Consider the following 17,630-nt stretch of genomic DNA (forward strand, 5'->3'; position numbering starts at 1 on the left):
GTTTAAAGTCTTATAGCAGAACAGATCCATTGCTTGGTTTGCTGTTACTACAAAATGAACATGAAGTGTTTTAGCACAAAGACAAACAGTGTGTGTAAATGATTATTTATGTGTGTTTGTGTGTGTTCACTCCAGGCACAAGGAAGAAGCTCCTCAGAAGCACCGTGATCTCGATCAGAAGCTTAGACGTGACCCTCGACTGTCCCTTCATCTGCCCAGCTGAGCCACACCGGTCTTCTTTTTAAATGTAAAAAGTGTGTCCTCATTACACAGTATTTCTGTCTTAGATGGTTCTTTAATTTATCTCACTGACATAAGAATATTTAAGATATTTGTTGGAGGACCTGGTGTAATATGATAATATCTCTATTATGTGTATGTCTGGAGCTGCTAATAGGGATCTAGAAAAAGATCAAAAACAAAGAGAATAACTCAAAAGCTACTAATTACTAAAAACGTATTTGTAACTGTTTGTGTTGTTTTTTATGTGCTAGATCATCACAATGAATGATGGCATGGGTCAGTCTGTACTACCAACATCTGTGTCTGTGTTAAAGTACGTTCAAAAGCAGCAGCTGCATTCACATGAAATTTGCTTTGGATATTTATAGTCCTCATGTGTCCCAGTCTTTGAGGTTTCTCTGATTTCATCAATACTAAAGATACCTCATAGGCAAGGCAGGTTTATTGGTAAAGCACGTTTCATCCACTAAGGCAATCCAAAGTGCTTTACAGAACCACTGAACATACTAAAAAGGAAATACAACATAAAACATTAAAGAGCAAAGAAAGCGAATAGAAACTTTAACAATGAAATAAAAGCTAAATACAGAAATGAATACAAAAGAGAAGTACTGAGTCGAAGGTGGTGGAGAGCCTGGCTGTCAAAGTCAGTTATTTTAGTTAGAGTCAGAATCTGTGTAAATGTTTCTGAATCATAATACAATTCCAGCTCTCCATTTGTTTGAGAGGCCAGCACCCTTAGGATAAATTTCACTTTGCATCTCCACAACTGTTAACAGTGAAGTGCAATGAACATGCTGCCTCTAGAACTCGCTAGTGAGGTTTTATGCTCTGGAACAAGTAGCAGTGCTACATTGGTTTGTATCGTATGTTCATTAGGTCAAGAAAACAACAACCATAGTAAGTGGGATTTGACCAATATTGGTTTTTAATGATGAATCATTTTTGCTTGAGGCTGCCAGTATTTATTTCCTGTATTGGTAGTATATGTATATATTGTGTGCTTATCTTTAGCATTAAGACCATAATTTGACACTAAGGGTGAATTTCTTAAGTGGGTGAGCAGCAGGTTTTAGGGACTGTCAGCCCTAAAGCTGCTTTACAAATCAGCTTAAACCATCGTTAATAGCAACTTTTCATTTGTGTGAAAATAATTCCCAAATCCCATTAGCAGGTGTTTTCCTTTCCTGTCTTTTTGTTTGGTGATGATGGAGTTATACATGTTGTTAATGCCTTAATTAATGTTCAGGTGTTTCTCATTTTACAGAATAATGGCTTTATTTTAACCCCTTACTTACCTCACACTGTAATGTAGCTGTTAATTATTGAAAAGTGGCGCCCTTCCATCATTTCAGCAGCAGTTACCTTTGATATTGCATTTTTATAGCAAGTCCAATACCCGTATGTAAATTAATCTGCAGTGACATATAATATTAATCATAAATTAATAATCATAAACCCTGGTAGACAGTCTCTTCAGTGTTATTGGTTTCACAGTCTTGTTTATTGAACAGTGAGACTGAGGCGACCATAGAGACCAAAAACAATCCACCAATAGTCGAACAGATAAACACAAACCAGCTGAACGCCTCCGTTCGCGCATGCGCTCTGCGGCCATCACAGTATGAGGAGTGCAGTGCACAAGTAGCGCCAGAGGTAAACAAGCTTTTGTGATACCCATTTACACATTTAATGCTCATAATTACATTTGAACAGCGGAGGCAGTTTTATAAAGACTTCAGCTTCCATGACAGTTCATTTGCTGACATAAAACTTGAATCCCTTTGCAGCCGTCACTGTGACTTTTCAGACTGAGCTAGTTAACCTCGGCAGAAGCTAACAGTTAGCTGTGTTAGCTTATGTATACACAGTCAATGGAGAGAATATACAACCCCGTTTAATTGGACGAGCTTCATGAACAACTTCAGGTATTTGGTTGTCTCTTTTTCACTTCCGGTGTAGTTTACGAACGTGTAATTTTGAATCATTTTGCTTATCGTCCTCAGACGTTGCTTGGAGCTTTTTGAAGCTAGCACTGACACAGATAGCATTAGCATTTTAGCTACTGTCAAATATGTTACGGGGCTCCCGATGGGCGGGACTCTCTTTCGAATGACAGCAGAAACACCCAATGAAATTTCTAAATAAACGTCGTCAGGAGCATGTCGGCCAATCAGCGCCTTCACAGCGGAATGCAACGAATCAGAAGCAGAAATGTCCAAAAAGAGTTTCTTTCATTGATTAAACACGGTTGATTTTTGACAATGGCCACGTCGAATCTCTCTAAATTCAAACTACATTTTCAGAAGTTTAAGAAAAACAACTAAAAGGCTCGGCTGCAACAGTCATGTCGGAGACATTATCCACATCCTGTATGTGTGCTGTCATCACGTAGCTAAGGTACAGCAGACGTAGCCTGTAAACTGACTGAAACAACTCTTACACCGTTTTAATGTAGTTAAAAAAGATTAAAGCATCTCTACCCAGAGCACACACCAATATTTTCTTAATTTCTTTACATTAACGTTATGTATAAAAACTTTAACAAGCGACAATGCGCGCGCTCGCGACGCCATAATGTTCCAGCTGTCACCGGTCGCGCGCTCTTGGGGGACATTCATACAGATGTGTGACAGTTACAGATGATGCTGATGGTAACAGTGATGTGTTTTCAGTTGACATCCTGCAGAAGTTAATGACTGCCAGTATTTAAAAAATATATCTTAAAATTGACATATGATTTTCCACCTGCAAACGCGTAATTATTACCAAAATGAAAGTAAAAATGAAACTCAACTGACCTAAAGCATCAGTGTACTCCCAAGCATGCACGTGCCATAATAATGATCAAAATGAATGACTTTCTATTTTTAAATTAGCAATGTGTATCATAAACATGAAAATAACATAACAAAATTCTGAATTTTAGCTAATCAAAATTAAAAAATGCAAATAGTTATGAACTCATCATAGCTACAGTGTTTTAGATACTTGTTGGAAAGTTACCGGCTGATGCTGTAAGACAGAAAACATTCACTCTAAATGATTCATCATCCAGTAAATTTACTGGAGTAACTTTTTGTGTGTTTCTGCCAGATGAAGACTCCTCCGGACAGGTCAGGAATCGTCTTTGAGGTCGGAGCTCAGCTAGAAGCCCGAGACCGCCACAAGAACTGGTCTGGACCACACACACATGCACATGAACAAAAATAAACTGGAATATTCAGGGCATACACACCTCTAGAAGTTATTTAAGAACTTGTTTCTGGCTAAAATGTATTTTAAAGTAGAATTCCTTTATGTTTTAAACCCACCCTGTTCGCTTTAGCTGTTGAAAACATGTTGCTAACTTGAAAAAACTAATCCTGCATTATGTTTTTCCGTCAGGTACCCAGCCACGATCGAGAAGATCGACTACGACAAGGAGCGCGTGCTGATCCATTACCGTCAGTGGAGCCGCCGACATGATGAATGGTTTCAGTGGAGCTCGCCGTACCTGCGGCCGCTGGAGCGAGTCAGCCTGAGGAGGCAGGGCCTGAACCCACCGTGTTCACAGCCGGTACGACACACAGACTGTGTGTGTGTGTGTGTGTGTGTGTGTGTGTGTGTGTGTGTGTGTGTGTGTGTGTGTGTGTGTGTGTGTGTGTGTGTGGTCTGGGTAGCATGTTCGTGTGTCCTGGTTAAATTTGAACAGATGATTTTAACCGTCAGTGCCAGCATCCTGTCAGGGACACTGGACTGGAGGGTTTCAGAGGTTTTCTTTGACACAAAGTCTAAGAATAGTTTGTATGTGTGTTTGTGTTGCGGTCTCGGTCTTCTACTCTCTGACTCTGTTGGACTTTTCTCTCTCTGTCTCAGGTGTTTGTATCAGGTACGAAGGTTTTGGCCTGTTGGACAGACTGTCGCTTCTACCCGGCCAAAATCCTCAGAGTCAACAGAGACGGTGAGGCCCAGTTCCACCGCTCACACCTGATGTTACGTTATTGGACATTGATTAATTGACTCGTCACAGAAATGAATTAGTTTCTCTTTGGATCATGGTTTTATGGTTTTATCGTTAAAGGCATTTATCCGACAAAATGTTTGATCAGCTCTCTGGTTTCTGAGCTGTTTCTTCTTCTGTTTTATATAATTGTAAGTTCAATATTTCTGGGGTTTGGACAAAACGAGACATTTGTTTACTTCTGAAAAATTGTCACGAATGTTTTTCACTGTTTTGTACACAAAACATTTCAATCCATTAATTAAAAGAATAATCAGCGGATTAAGTGATAATGGAAAAACGGTTTGTTTTTACTCTTGTCATTCTTAGAAACTCTGAAAAATAATTTCACTTGATTTTAGTTGGATTTCTTTTCTGAGGTGAAACTTAAGAAAAACTCCCTCCAACAACATTTTAACTAGAGTTCTGCACTGACCTAAAGCTGAGACTCAGGTCCAAGCTTAAGATGCAAACCCTGAGCGTTTAATTAATATATATATATATATTAATATTAATAATATTTTAATTATTAACATTTTACTTTATTTCACTTTAAGCCTAAAACAAACCTAATGAAAGGCTGCCAACTACTAAACCTGTGTGTGTTTTTGTTTGTTTGTGTTTGTGTGTCAGACTCCTACACAGTGCGTTTCTATGACGGTGTTGTTCGGACTGTGAAGCCCACGAAGGTCAAACCTTTCCAGGAAGTAAGAAATACTACACTCCCATTGGTCCTCATCTAACCGGCTTCGCCAATCACACCTCCTCCTCCTTAACTGTTTGTTTGTTTGTTTGTTTGTTTGTTTGTTTGTTTGTTTGTTTGTGGTGACACAGAAGTCCAGATCTGAGAAAAGTGCAGTTGGAAGTGAGGGATGGGAGGAAGGGGAGAGCGAGGATGAGGAGGAGGATGGTGGAGAGAGAGAGAAGGAGGAGGAGAAGGAAATGGACGAGAAGGTGACATCAGAGGAGAAGGAAGGACCTCAGGAGGGGGAGGGGGAGGAGGAGAGGAAGAGGAAGGCAGACCCTTCATCCTCCCATCCACCAGCAAAGAAGAAACCAGATGACAGTGCGTTACATGAACTCTGACCCCCATCAGCCATTCTCTGTTTAGGAGATGTATATATACCTGTCACTATTATAATTACTGCTAATTGATTCTTCAGCAGTGTTGAAATGCATTGTGGGTGAGGTAAATACCCTCACAGCTGATTGGTGCATGTGACTTAATGTGGCTTTTCAGACAGACAGCTGTAAGGCTTTTGATGTCTATCTATCTACCTGATGCTAATGAATTGTTCCCCTCCCAGGCAGAAGCAGTGGAGCTCCAAATGAGCCAATCACAGCTGACTCCCCCCAGCCAGCTCCTCCTAACCCCTCCCACATTGACAGAGGTAAACACTGGAGAACTTCAAATACCGCTGCGTGATTACTCTTTTGTAAATAAGACAGCTGTGATTATGAGGCTGTGTTCAGAGTGAGCATGAAGCAGCACGATTACACTGAGTCAATGCAAAGATGTGAGCAGATGCCAACAGATGTGTGAAGATGACAGCGTCAGGCAAAGATGCATCTGATCAGTGAATGTTCCTGACTTTTCAACCAATCACAGCCATTTGTTTGTCATTTCACAACACTGGACAATAAAATGTAAGCTGTAGCCTCTTCATGCTGCACACAGAGTATATAATCATATACAAATACTGTATTTAATTTAGAAATCTATATCTATATAGATCTATATATATATATACACACACACACACACACACACATATACAAATAGTCCCCAGTACTGAAAATGTGGTGTGCATGTTAACATTAAAAGTCAGACATTTGGGAAATGTTGTTCATAAACTTAGACTGTGTTTGAGCACGAAGCATCATTGGTTTGAACACAGAGTCCGCCTGGCCTCGTCAGGTCAGGGTCTGTGTGTGGAACACTGTCGGGAGCCATAGCTTGATCCAGGATGTTGTGATGGAGCCAAGTCTGTAAAATGTGGGAACAGCAGCCTCTGATTTCCTGTTGCTGGGTCTACTTTGCCCAGTTTATTTCCTGTTACTGAACATTAGCCAGGAGTAGGATGGGTAGTGGACCATCCTGAGGTCCACGCTGGGTTAACTTAGCTCTTATCCCGGCTCTCCTCCCTCATTTGCTGGACTGGTTGAGTTGCCCGTGCTGGTGGGAAGATTCAGCAGACAGTGATCGTGTGAACGTCTGCTGCACTTAATTCAATCCCTCTACTTCATTTTCCAGTCCGTGTATTTCTGTCATAGGTAAATAAATATGAGAAGAATGTGTGTTGTGCTGATGGAGCGGAGCGGGCTGTGCTGAACTTTGACCCGAGCTGTCCTGACTGCTGCGAGTGCAGGTGGTTGTGATGTCATTAAAAATGGAGGCTTCATTAATGAGGAGTTTATCTAAATGTGATTCATGATCATATTGAATCCCAACTGAAAACATTTGGTGGATAAATATCAGCCTTCAGATTCAACTGCAGGTTTGTCACAGAAACACAGTTTGAGTGTCTTCATCGATCGAGTGTTCACTGCCTGGAAGAGAGTCAGTATAAACTTGTGTGCAATGACTTTTATGGCCGATCTGCAAACGTCAGAAGGCTCGATGCAGAATTGAAATTGCTCTGATGTTTATATTTTAGTAGCTCATAGTGCTTCTATAACAGCACGCTCTCTCCGTTGTGTGATCTCAGTCTTTCTCCATCTCTCTCCGTCTCAGACGTCCTGCTGGAGCGTCAGGCCCACCTGCCCACCACACACAAATTCAGCAGAGAACCACGTAAGAGCACTTGAATGCCACACAAACTAAAAACCCCACGTACATGCAAGGGTAGAACTTTTAACTGAGGGCATACTGTAAGTACCGTAAGACACATGTATCTGCCCCTTATACACATGTAATCTGCTTTTACCACCGCTTTGTGTCTTTTGAAATGTTTCAGTACAAGTAGATTTTGGTAGTAAGGTTCTATTATATAAAACAGAAGACGTTCTCAAACAGTGAATGTGATTTGCAGCTGTCTAAACCTGGCAAAATGCTGATTTACAGCAGCAACCATGTGATCAAAGAATATATAAGCAAGTCCAGGTTTGATGTCCAGGACTCTTTGCACTGACACCCCTCTGTCCTCTGCCTGTGCACGCCTCCCCTCTGTCCTCTGCCTGTGCCCGCCTCCCCTCTGTCCTCTGCCTGTACCCGCCTCCCCTCTGTCCTCTGCCTGTGCCCGCCTCCCCTCTGTCCTCTGCCCTCTGCCTGTGCCCGCCTCCCCTCTGTCCTCTGCCTGTACCCGCCTCCCCTCTGTCCTCTGCCTGTACCCGCCTCCCCTCTGTCCTCTGCCTGTGCCCGCCTCCCCTCTGTCCTCTGCCTGTACCCGCCTCCCCTCTGTCCTCTGCTTGTACCCCCCCCCCCCCGTCCTCCCTCAGTGTACAGGGTGATAAAGAACCAGCCTCCTCCCATTCTCTCCATTGAGTTGGACCACAACCCCTTCAAGTGTCCTGCAGCGGGCTGCACCAAGTCGTTCAGGAAGGCGAGTTTGCTGCACTACCACATCAAGTACTACCACTCCGAGCAGCGGCTGGACGAGCGAGGCGGCGAGCAGGAGGCGCCGAGGTAGGTCGACAGTTCAGATCCCAGAACGGAAGCTTTGCAGAAAGTCAGCCGGAGGAAAGTTGAGTTTAACACTGACCGTGTTGTTGTAGGAGGAAGCGGACATCTTCTAAGGGGGGCGAATTCAATTCAGACGTGAAGAACGAGGACCAGAACGATACCTGTCACCGTGACGACAGAGAGCACAGCGCCATGGGAACAGGTAGGAGGGCTATGTGCACACACACACACACACAAACATGCAGTGTTACCTGCTGATGTCCAAGTTTAAGATAAGACACAAATTATGTCCAAGTTTTAAAATGTGGTTCATCTTGATTTTTTACATAAACAACATTTCTGTCTTTGTTACCTGTCTGACCCGACTCTCTGTAAGCAGAAGTGAAGAAGGAAGGAGGTGCAGAGAGGACAGGAGGACAGGACAGAAAGGAGAGGAAGAACTTCCTAAGAGTCAAACTAAAGAAGAAGAAAAAGAAGAAGAAGAAGAAGAAGAGTCAGTTAGGTGAGAGTCAGTAGCTCTCAATTAGACAACTACATGAATCGTTAAAATCCTCCAGTCATTTACAGGAAGTACAGAAATAGAATAAAGATCAGGCTGCATTCTGCGTACAGTCAAAGTATCTGTTCGAACACCCGTCATGAACGTGTGTATTATTCGTAGTATTAACAGTATTAGAATCAGGACTGTGTGAGTATTTAGTGTCATGTCTGTCTTCTCGTCAGGACTCGGCAGCAGCGATGATGAGAACTCAGACAGACCTCCGATCACTCTGAAGCTCAACAGTGAACATCACAGCCCCCCCACACACGGTGGGAACTCTCTCTCACACACACACACCTGTAGACTTTGTGTAATCATTGCTGCGGACATTAAAATGCAGAAGGGTAGAATTTGAATCTCGAATGTAAAGAATTCAGCGGCCAGTGGCTCGTCTCTCACCTGAGCTCGTCTTCGCTTTCAGCGGACGACGGCAGCGACTGGTCGACGCTGACGGCAGAGAGCGGAGAGGACACGCCGTCTTGGCCTGTCGCTATGGAGACAGAGGAGTGCGAGGTGGTGAGGTGCGTGTGCGAGGTGGACGAGGAGAACGACTTCATGATCCAGGTAAGACACACACACACACACACACACACACACACACACAACTCAGAAGCAGATATAAGTAAAGAAGATATTTTTAGCGTTTTCATTCACTTAAAGGATGAGTTCACTTTTTGTCTTTCTGAAAACAATCCTCTCATTCCCAACTGTACACTGAATTAGTTTTCGGTCTCTGTAATGATTCCTCCTGTTCACACTTGTGGTGAAGTGAGCTCTGACACAGATTTGTGATCCCGTCTGTCTGTCTGTCTGTGTCTCTCTGTAGTGTGAGTCATGTCTGTGTTGGCAGCACGGCACCTGTATGGGTTTATATGAAGACAACGTCCCACACAACTACATCTGCTACTATTGCAGACACACTGCAGGTAGGATCTGTGTGTGTGTGTGTGTGTGTGTGTGTGTGTGCGTGTGTGTGTGTGTGTGTGCGTGTGTGTGTGCGTGCGTGTGCGTGTGCGTGCTCTTTCATCCTGATTTCATTTGTGACACTCGTGCTCAGGTTGGAGGCGGGCTCAGCGTTTCCTGTCAGAGCCCGATTTGCTGATATCTGGTCACATGTTTGGCCTGTCGTGCGTGAAGGAGAACTACTCGGAGATCAACGCCTCCAAGATCTCACACACCAGCCATCTGCTGGCGCACACGCATGGCCTCAATCAGGTCCTCAGCGGGCTGCAGCTGCAAATCAGCCTGTTACAGTGAGTACAGTTACATCAGCCAATCAGCTTCTCTGTTTGAGTCCACACGGACGCGCATTTAGTCCGTTTGTCCGTCCGTCCACACAGCTCTCCATCCCACCCTGATCTGCAGCTGTGGAGGTTGCCGTGGAGACGAGAGGAGGGGCCGAGATCGACGTCCAGCCCGAGAGGAGAGACTTCCCTCTGTTACGTCAGCAGCGAGCACTGCTACCAAAAGCCCGGAGCATCATGGGAAAAATCGGAGGAGAGAGAAAAGGAACGGCAGACGGCTGCAGCGAAGGAGGAGCAGAACTCTGAGCAGACGGTAAAAACAGACACGAACAGGAAGCAGATCAACGTTAAGTTCACGGTGTTACACTTCTGTCATCATGATCCTTCATCTTTTCACTCTGAAGATGTGTTGGAATGAAATGTCGATGCCAGTGTTCCTGTTCCACCTGCTGGTCGCACAGACGGTGTAAAGACTGACATTAACAGCCTGGTGTTAGTGGTCATCCTGCAGACCTTCCTGTTGAATGCATTGTCATGAAAATCGGATTCCCACGTCCACGTTCCGCTCGGGATGAATTGTACTAACTTTAGTGATCCTCTGAGTTTTCATAAATGTCTAGCAGAGTTAGTGCATCACTTTGTTGTTGCCAGGTGTGAACATGTGTCAATCCCAGGAAGCATTTGCTAGCACCAGCACTGCCAAGCCATTTCACAATGCTAATGATATTTATCATATACCAAATTTCCCCAGCTGGGGATTAACAAAGTTGATCTTATCTTACACATGTTGCCTCCCTACAAGCAAACCTGGGATGCCTACTTGGTTGGAAATGTGTTTCCTCCCGGGGTCTCGTCACAAGTGTAAACTTGTGTTGTGCGATTCAGGGAATCCGCACACACGCAGTGATAGCTTTTCCTCCGTTTTGACTTCTGCGCTTGGCTGGTTGCCTTGCACTCGCTTTGGTTGATGAGCCGTTATGGTGCGACACAAGAGAAATAATATGTTTCAGAGCGCAGTGCGCTGTTATTGCACTGTGTCCGAAAAATAATCAGCTGTACATCAGCATGTCGATGTTAGCATTTAAGTATAAAACCTCACAGAACTGTTAGCTAATCGTGACGCTGTTTGATAACTGCACAGCACGTTGTGAGTTACCCCTCACATGCACCGTGGTGATTCTTCTTCACTTCATGTCTGTGCATTAATGATCTCCGAATCATAGGAGTGACTCGGCGGTTTGTGGTGACCGCAGGTGATGTTAGGGATGGAAAGGAAGTTAGACGGTGCGGTGTTAAAAAGCAAACAAAGCTTCGCTCAGAGAGACACAGAGACCTCGAGCAGCTTCGCAGCACTAAGCTCCTGCTGTTGCTATGAGACCACCCAAAACCAGTTTGAGGTGCTGGGCTCATTCTTGTAAATGTGGAACTATTTTTACATGCTGATGCTCTGTGAGGGCTGTGGAGAGAGAACGCCGTGTCGTCATTTAAAAACACAAAACTCGCCAGTTTTTCGTCTTAACCGTTCTGTCTTTGCAGGAAATAAAACCTGAAGATGTCGACATGAAACCAGCGGCTGCCACCGCAGATGCAAACGTGGTGACCCACTCAGACACACACAGAGACCCCTGCGTGAAAAGAGAGAACCACGCACACACAGAGAGCCGCGAACAAACGCGCACGCGCGAGCCCCGTGCAGCGTCTGTGGCCGAGTGTCAGCTGAACCTGCTGGAGCATGTCGAGTCCGTGCACCGCCAGATCAGCGCCAGGATGGACCTGATAGAGCGAGACCTGGACGGTAACAAGCACACGCACGAACACGGCCAGCCATGCCATTTAGTTACAGTCGACAACATGTTTAAGAAATACTCACCGTGAGGACTCCTGGCCTCAATCTGCCTGATCAACTGAATCAGCCCGATGTGACGAGCTGTCGCAACCAATCATAAAATTCAGGATTCTTCTTTTACTTAATGTTCCACACGATGATGTATGCACATTTTAATCATGTCGGTGTCATTCATTTCATCATTTCAATGACCGTGTTGCACATCAACAGGATCAACAGGAGCATCTCCTGAATGGGAGATGGTCTTCATTTATATTGCACTTCTACCAACTCACATCACACTCCACATTCGCACCCACACACCAACACAACATGCAGACTGGAGGATCAAACCACAGACCCTCTGATGAGTGAACAACCGCTCTACCTCCTGAGCCACAGCTGCCACTTTGAATCCAAGTCCAGTATTTGCCCCCCTCTGGGCTCCGGTGTGGTTTCCAGCAGCTCGTCTTTAGCTGCTAGCTGTTCACTTGCTTCTCCAGCTAGCCTGCGCCTGTCTGTAAGGTCGCATGCAGCGGCTTTATCAGAGCCTGTCGGATGAAAGTAGCTGCCTGCTGCTGCTGGAACAAGAGCACTGAATCAAAACAGTCAAAAAAAGAGATCTCATCAGACGAGAACTGGGCGTCCTCTGAGGATTCATCACTGCAAGCGACACGTTTCACATTACAGATGAATCTAAACATTTATCAGCGTTTAACATGTGAGGAACCCAGAAGAAGAATGATCCCGTCAGTTACACTCAGCCATGCAAATTAAAAATCTCTCTCTCTCTCTCTCCAGTATTAGAGTCCTGGTTGGACCACTCGGGTGAGCTCGAGCCTCCCGACCCTTTGTCCCGCCTCCCGCAGCTCAAACAGCGAATCAGACGGCTGCTGCGCGACCTCTGCACCGTGAGGCGCCTGTCGGTCTGGCGCTGACACTTTTGACTCCCGAAACTTTGACCTTTGGCCCTGCGAGTCACTGCTAGCAAACGCAGACTAACAGATGAGGCTAGCAGACGAGGACGACACTTTGAGTCTGGAGGACACAGTCGCAGGACAGCGCCCCCTCTGGTGGACAGAAGGTGCGCTGCGACACGAAGAGGATGACGACATTTTTTTATAAACTGACCGTTAAAAGCACCTGAACATTTCCCAAACCGCCTCCAGCAGGACTCCATACGGTGTCCAACCACATGATGACGACAGGTTTGATTATTGATTGATTGATTTGAGCTTGTTTTTTTTGATAAGCTGCCGTCATCCATGTGGTCAGGACACAGCGTTTGTCTGTTTGAATGTCTCGGTAACATTCGTGACTGAACTGACCGGAAGCTTTCGACTGAATGTTAACTCACTGCGTTTTCTAGCAGCCATCCAAGCTGACAAACACACACTTACAGGATTTCAGCAGATTTTTGAGGAAATGAGGATTTAGTGAAAAAGATTTCCACATGATGCTTTTATAAGTTAGATATTTCTCAATGCAGAGATTTTGTAATTGTACTATAATTAGTACTAACTGTAATTATCCCATTTTTAAAAAATAGAGAAAAAAGGCCTCAGAGCAGAAAGTATTGAAGTAAAAGTGGTTCTAAAAGCCTAAAAGTGACCACCAGCACCAGCCGGGCTACCACCACAGCTCTCCCGGCCGTTTACTCCCCTGTGGCATTTGGTTCTCAGGATTTTTCATCATTTTGTTTGATAAAAAGTCGACACAGAGCCAACTAGCTTACTACCTGTTAGTTAACTAGCATCAGTTGTCAGTTAACGAGCTGGTTATGTATTGGTACCGTGGACTCCTGCCTCAGCGTGTGAACCATTCTTCTGTAGCTGATCAGTTTGTACACTAACACAGAAGCTTTAATTAAACTGGCTGACACAGCTCCTTCATTTTCAAACGTCAGTCCTGCGTCTGTGCTCACCAGAGTTAAACTTCATGTGAGTCTGCAGCAGGTCATCGGACGCGGCGAGGCCGGACTGAAAGCTTTGATGCTGAAATCCTGAACTTTGCGCAGCCCTCCGCAGCGCGAGAGGCCGTCTGAATGAGGCGTGAACAGAAGTTGTTCACACTTCTGTCGGCACAAACGCGCTGCAGGAAATATCATTCGTGACTTACAGAAGACGATTTCCTGGGTTTCGCCCTGACTGAGCTCAGTTCAGCTCGCAGTTTTCTCTGCCTTTTCTCTTTTTCGATATTTCTTCTTTCTCATTTTAGGCGAACTCTTCTACTTTTCTAGATTTATATCAGCGCTTTTCATTTCTTTCTGATTTTAAAAAGAAAAATGTAAATGAAGCTTCTTAAAAACAATATTTCAGCGGTCATGGAAGCTCACTGTTGACCTTTGGGAACAGTTTATGAAACTCACTTCATCTCACTGGCCACCTTCACCAAACAGAGCCGACTTCTAATAAGTTGTTGTATGTGTGAGTTCAGTTTTTTTTGTTCAGGTTAATCTCAACACACTGATCATGAGCGTTTCTGTATATAGTTCTGATTCATTACAGACGGAGAGCGCTGCAGCCGCTGCAGCCGCTGCTCAGAAGCATCGTCAGTATTTCTTAGCGAGGCCGTGCAGATTTCCTAACAGTCTAACAAACTGTTCAAAACTTTCCTCTCTTGTGGCACGAAAACAGTTTTAAAATGTAAATATGTCAAAGTGAATGTTTTTTACACTTGTATAAGAAGCTAACTGTATAAAGCTGTAGATTTATTTTGATAGAAAGCTTGGTTCTGATTGGTTGGTTGGCGGCTGATCCTCACGGCGTGTGAGAGCTTCTGTTGCTTCTCTTCACTTGTTGTGACACATCGTCTCTTTCAGTTTTGATGCTGTTTGATTTCCAGTTCAGTGGAAGTGAACTCAGCTGCAGATGGTGCGTTCAGGCGCTCCTCGCCAACTGGTCGAATCTGAGGCTACGGAGGCGTCTCGTTCATCTGATATATGCACCTGAACGCAAACACCTGATTTGGTCACGTGATCGTTGTCCAGTTTTCTGAGTTGACAAGGACCAGCCTGAACGCAGCACGAGTTCATGCACACGATGGCAATGTCAGACTTGTCTTTTTTACTTCAAAAAAAAAGTTTTCTGACTTTGATTAAACTTGTAAAGTTCCAGTCGGTGTGGCTGCGGTGTTAAAAATACTGAGGTCTCTGAGTCCAGACTCCCACATGCAGAACCGAACCCCCCCCAGAACATTCTGAAGAGCGACCAAACTGAGAGTTTCTGAGTATTAAAACATGAAAACAACCTCACATTTTATTTATTATCATTTTTGTATTTTCTGAGAATCTTTTCTAAATTATGTTCAGGTGCCAGGTTTGTAGTTCTGGTTTACTCAATCAGTCATTTTGATTAAACATATTTGTTTTATCCCTAATTACAATCAAATATATTCTAGTCTACAAAATAACAGAAGCCGCCTTAAAACTGACAGTGAACTCCACAATCAGCCCATGAAGGTCCACAAACATCAAACATCACGACCATACCCATGAGGCATTTTAGCTATAAATTACCTTCAGTTCTTGTTTTCATCTTCAAATCAAGCTTTAATGTGCAAGTTAAAGATTAGCTGTTAGACTCGAGCTTCATTGGTCTGTTTCTTTATACATTTACAATATTAATTCCTCCAGAAACCAGATCGCTGCCGGTCTGACAGCAGGCAGAGCAGCCCGGCCCATCTGTGACCAGATCAGCTTGCATAGACAGACCTGATGTGAGGCCCACAGTGTAAATATGTGAGGAGGTTCTGTTCTGATTAATCAATAACCAGCGGATCAGGAGCCTCCAGGATCAGTTTTTTATTAAGCTCGTTGTTTGATGGATGTGTTCATGTTTCTTCACTGTGTGCAGTGTTTGTGTTGTGGTGTTAAACACAGTCCAGTCAGACAGATGGTCTCGCTGCTTGTTCACAGCCCACAGGACACTCCCCTGTGTGTGTGTGTGCGTGTGTGTGTGTGTGTGTTACAGTCCATTGAATGAAAGCCTAAATATGGATGTAGTTATGGATCAGTTCTTCCTGCGTGTGAGCAGTGTGCCTGCAGGGGTGGAAGCGTCGGTCAGTCCATCAGTCTGACTTTAGTCCAGAGTGAAACATCTAGTGCCACCAACACATCAAAATATCTACCTGTTAAACACTTCATGACTTCTTAAATGTTAACAAATACTGACAAGCAAACATGAACGTTATTAGTGTTGCATGTATTTTAATTTTAAGTCAAAAATGGAGAGGACGAGCAGTCCAGCAGCTTCTGGTCCAGCCTGTGTGGAGCGAGTGCTTGTATTCCTGCTCAGACTGGAAGTTATTCAGCTGCTGTTCTCAGGTGAGTATTCAGCTTCTTTAGAAATGACGGTTTGTATCTCGCTGGATCCGTCGTGTGAACCGTCAGTGAGTTTTTAAACTAACGCCGTCAGCACTGTCCGCTGTTTCTTTTCTCTTCCTGCCACAAAGCTAGAATCCAAAACGTCCCATCTGGCCTCTTCATCACTCCTACATTCATGAGGAAAATACAAACTAAAACTGGAATACACTTCTTTTATTTATTTAGAAAGAGCACTTTCAAATGGCAATGACATAATCACGTAAAATAATCATCATAAAACACATGTATACAATGACATTATCCAATAAGCAGTCATAGATCGTCTGAGAATATCTCCATACAGCTCTTTCAGATATTTTTGAACCTTTATTTACTAGAACATGGGAGGCCTTCACATTGGAGAGGTATAGAAACAAAATATCAGTACATTCATGTAACAAAGGTTTCCAATAATTTAAGAGAAGTCTGCTCTTACAGGTTTAACACATTCAGTCCATTCGCTCCAAACTTTGTAAAATCTATCTTTCTGGAGTTTCAGGGAATATGACAGGTGCTCCATTATATACATTTCATAAATAATGTAAATCCATTCATCTATAGTGGGTAAATGAAGTTTAAGCCAGTTTCTTGTAATAACTTTTTTTGCTTCCAGTCAGGAGAATATGAACCAACTTTTTATCGTTATTTCTCCATCCGTCAAATCGAACATCTCCCATATAAACTGTATCCATAACAAAAGGAAGATTGACTCCAAATATATTATTAATGTGTTTGTGGATTTCCTGCCAATAAGGAACAATGACTGGGCAGCTCCAGAAAACATGATAATGACTGGCGTCGTCCATCCCACATCGTCTCCAGCAGCTGGAACGCCCTCCCCCATGTGGAATACACTTCTTCAGAGGAGGCAGAGGGAAAGAGACAGAGCTGTGTGTGTGTGTGTGCGCGCGCGCACGTGCACGTGCATACCATGTATGTATAATGTACAAATGTTAAACCGACCCTGTGAGGACATTTTGGCCGGTCTTCACTGCTTTAAAGGGCTGTCTGAAGGTTCAGACTTGGTTTTAAGGGTTAAGTTAGAATTAGCTTTAGGCCAGGGTTAGGCTTAGGATAAGGTCTTAACGCAGGATGTTTACTGTGGAATTACAGGACTGTGCTATTGCTTCTTTTCAAGTAAAAGGTGTAATTACTTTCTCAGTGCTCCAAATGCACTTTGCATATTCATGTTTGCATAACCACTTAAAATAAATTGGTCTAAAACTTTCCGTTTATACTTCTGTATGATCCACAAACACAAATCTCTTCTCAGTGCACTGATTCTGTCTCCGAGCTCCAAGATTTTCGAAGTTTACTAGAAATCTTACCAAACAACATCTGAGCAACCTGTTGGTGAAAAGTTGAGGTTTGTGGAGACACGTCTTCATCCTCAGGTCTGCAGGGACAAGCTGGTCCCGTCTCTGGAGTGCACACATTGAAACACACAAAGCATGAATGCATGAAGACAAAACACTGCGCTGTCTGTGTTTTTATGTGATGAGTTTAAAGAGGTAAAGAAGGTCATTACATCCAATTTTTTTAATGAAATAAGAAAATACTAGCATGCAAACTGAAAAACCATATACTAGCTGACCTGTGCACACAGACTTTTTCAGAAAAATGGCGTCTTTAATGAAGGATGGAGCTTCAGTTTTTTAGTTTTCAGTTGCTATCAGTTAGTCACGCCGCAGTCTCACCGTGACTCGACGTGTCACCTGTCGTGGTTTGACCTCGTGACCGTCCGCTGAATGAACGAGTCCTTGTTTACGTGACGTAGCTCCGCCCCTGGCCGTCCGCGTGCGGCTGACAG

At 43.9% G+C, this 17,630-nt stretch overlaps 2 protein-coding genes across 4 annotated transcripts in view; both read left to right on the forward strand.

Moving 5' to 3' along the window:
* The window catches only part of ccdc135 (coiled-coil domain containing 135), a 10,650-nt gene extending 10,427 nt beyond the window's left edge, over window positions 1-223 (forward strand). Inside the window, exon 17 of the mRNA XM_041946592.1 lies at window positions 136-223. Within this exon, the coding sequence (XP_041802526.1) occupies window positions 136-223 (88 nt within the window). The remainder of the gene's footprint in view (window positions 1-135) is intronic.
* A 1,637-nt stretch (window positions 224-1,860) lies between these two features.
* On the forward strand, window positions 1,861-14,176 carry LOC121613283 (PHD finger protein 20-like). Of its 3 annotated transcripts, XM_041946618.1 has the most exons (19): window positions 1,861-1,899; window positions 2,034-2,171; window positions 3,340-3,419; window positions 3,631-3,802; window positions 4,102-4,186; window positions 4,859-4,932; window positions 5,060-5,291; window positions 5,533-5,616; window positions 6,960-7,019; window positions 7,664-7,850; window positions 7,940-8,049; window positions 8,227-8,349; window positions 8,571-8,657; window positions 8,810-8,952; window positions 9,215-9,314; window positions 9,446-9,641; window positions 9,729-9,945; window positions 11,169-11,427; window positions 12,259-14,176. In XM_041946618.1, exons 3-19 carry the CDS (start codon window positions 3,340-3,342, stop codon window positions 12,393-12,395), a joined length of 2,346 nt encoding a protein of 781 aa, XP_041802552.1. In that variant the 5' UTR covers window positions 1,861-1,899; window positions 2,034-2,171; the 3' UTR covers window positions 12,396-14,176. The 3 variants fall into 3 exon arrangements, with proteins under 3 accessions (XP_041802552.1, XP_041802549.1, XP_041802551.1); XM_041946615.1 differs by lacking the exon at window positions 2,034-2,171 and having other exon boundaries at window positions 1,866-1,899; XM_041946617.1 differs by lacking the exon at window positions 1,861-1,899 and having other exon boundaries at window positions 1,944-2,171.
* The last annotated feature ends 3,454 nt before the right edge of the window (window positions 14,177-17,630 follow it).

This window comes from Chelmon rostratus, chromosome 10, assembly GCF_017976325.1.
Source record: "Chelmon rostratus isolate fCheRos1 chromosome 10, fCheRos1.pri, whole genome shotgun sequence".
NCBI lineage: Eukaryota > Metazoa > Chordata > Actinopteri > Chaetodontiformes > Chaetodontidae > Chelmon > Chelmon rostratus.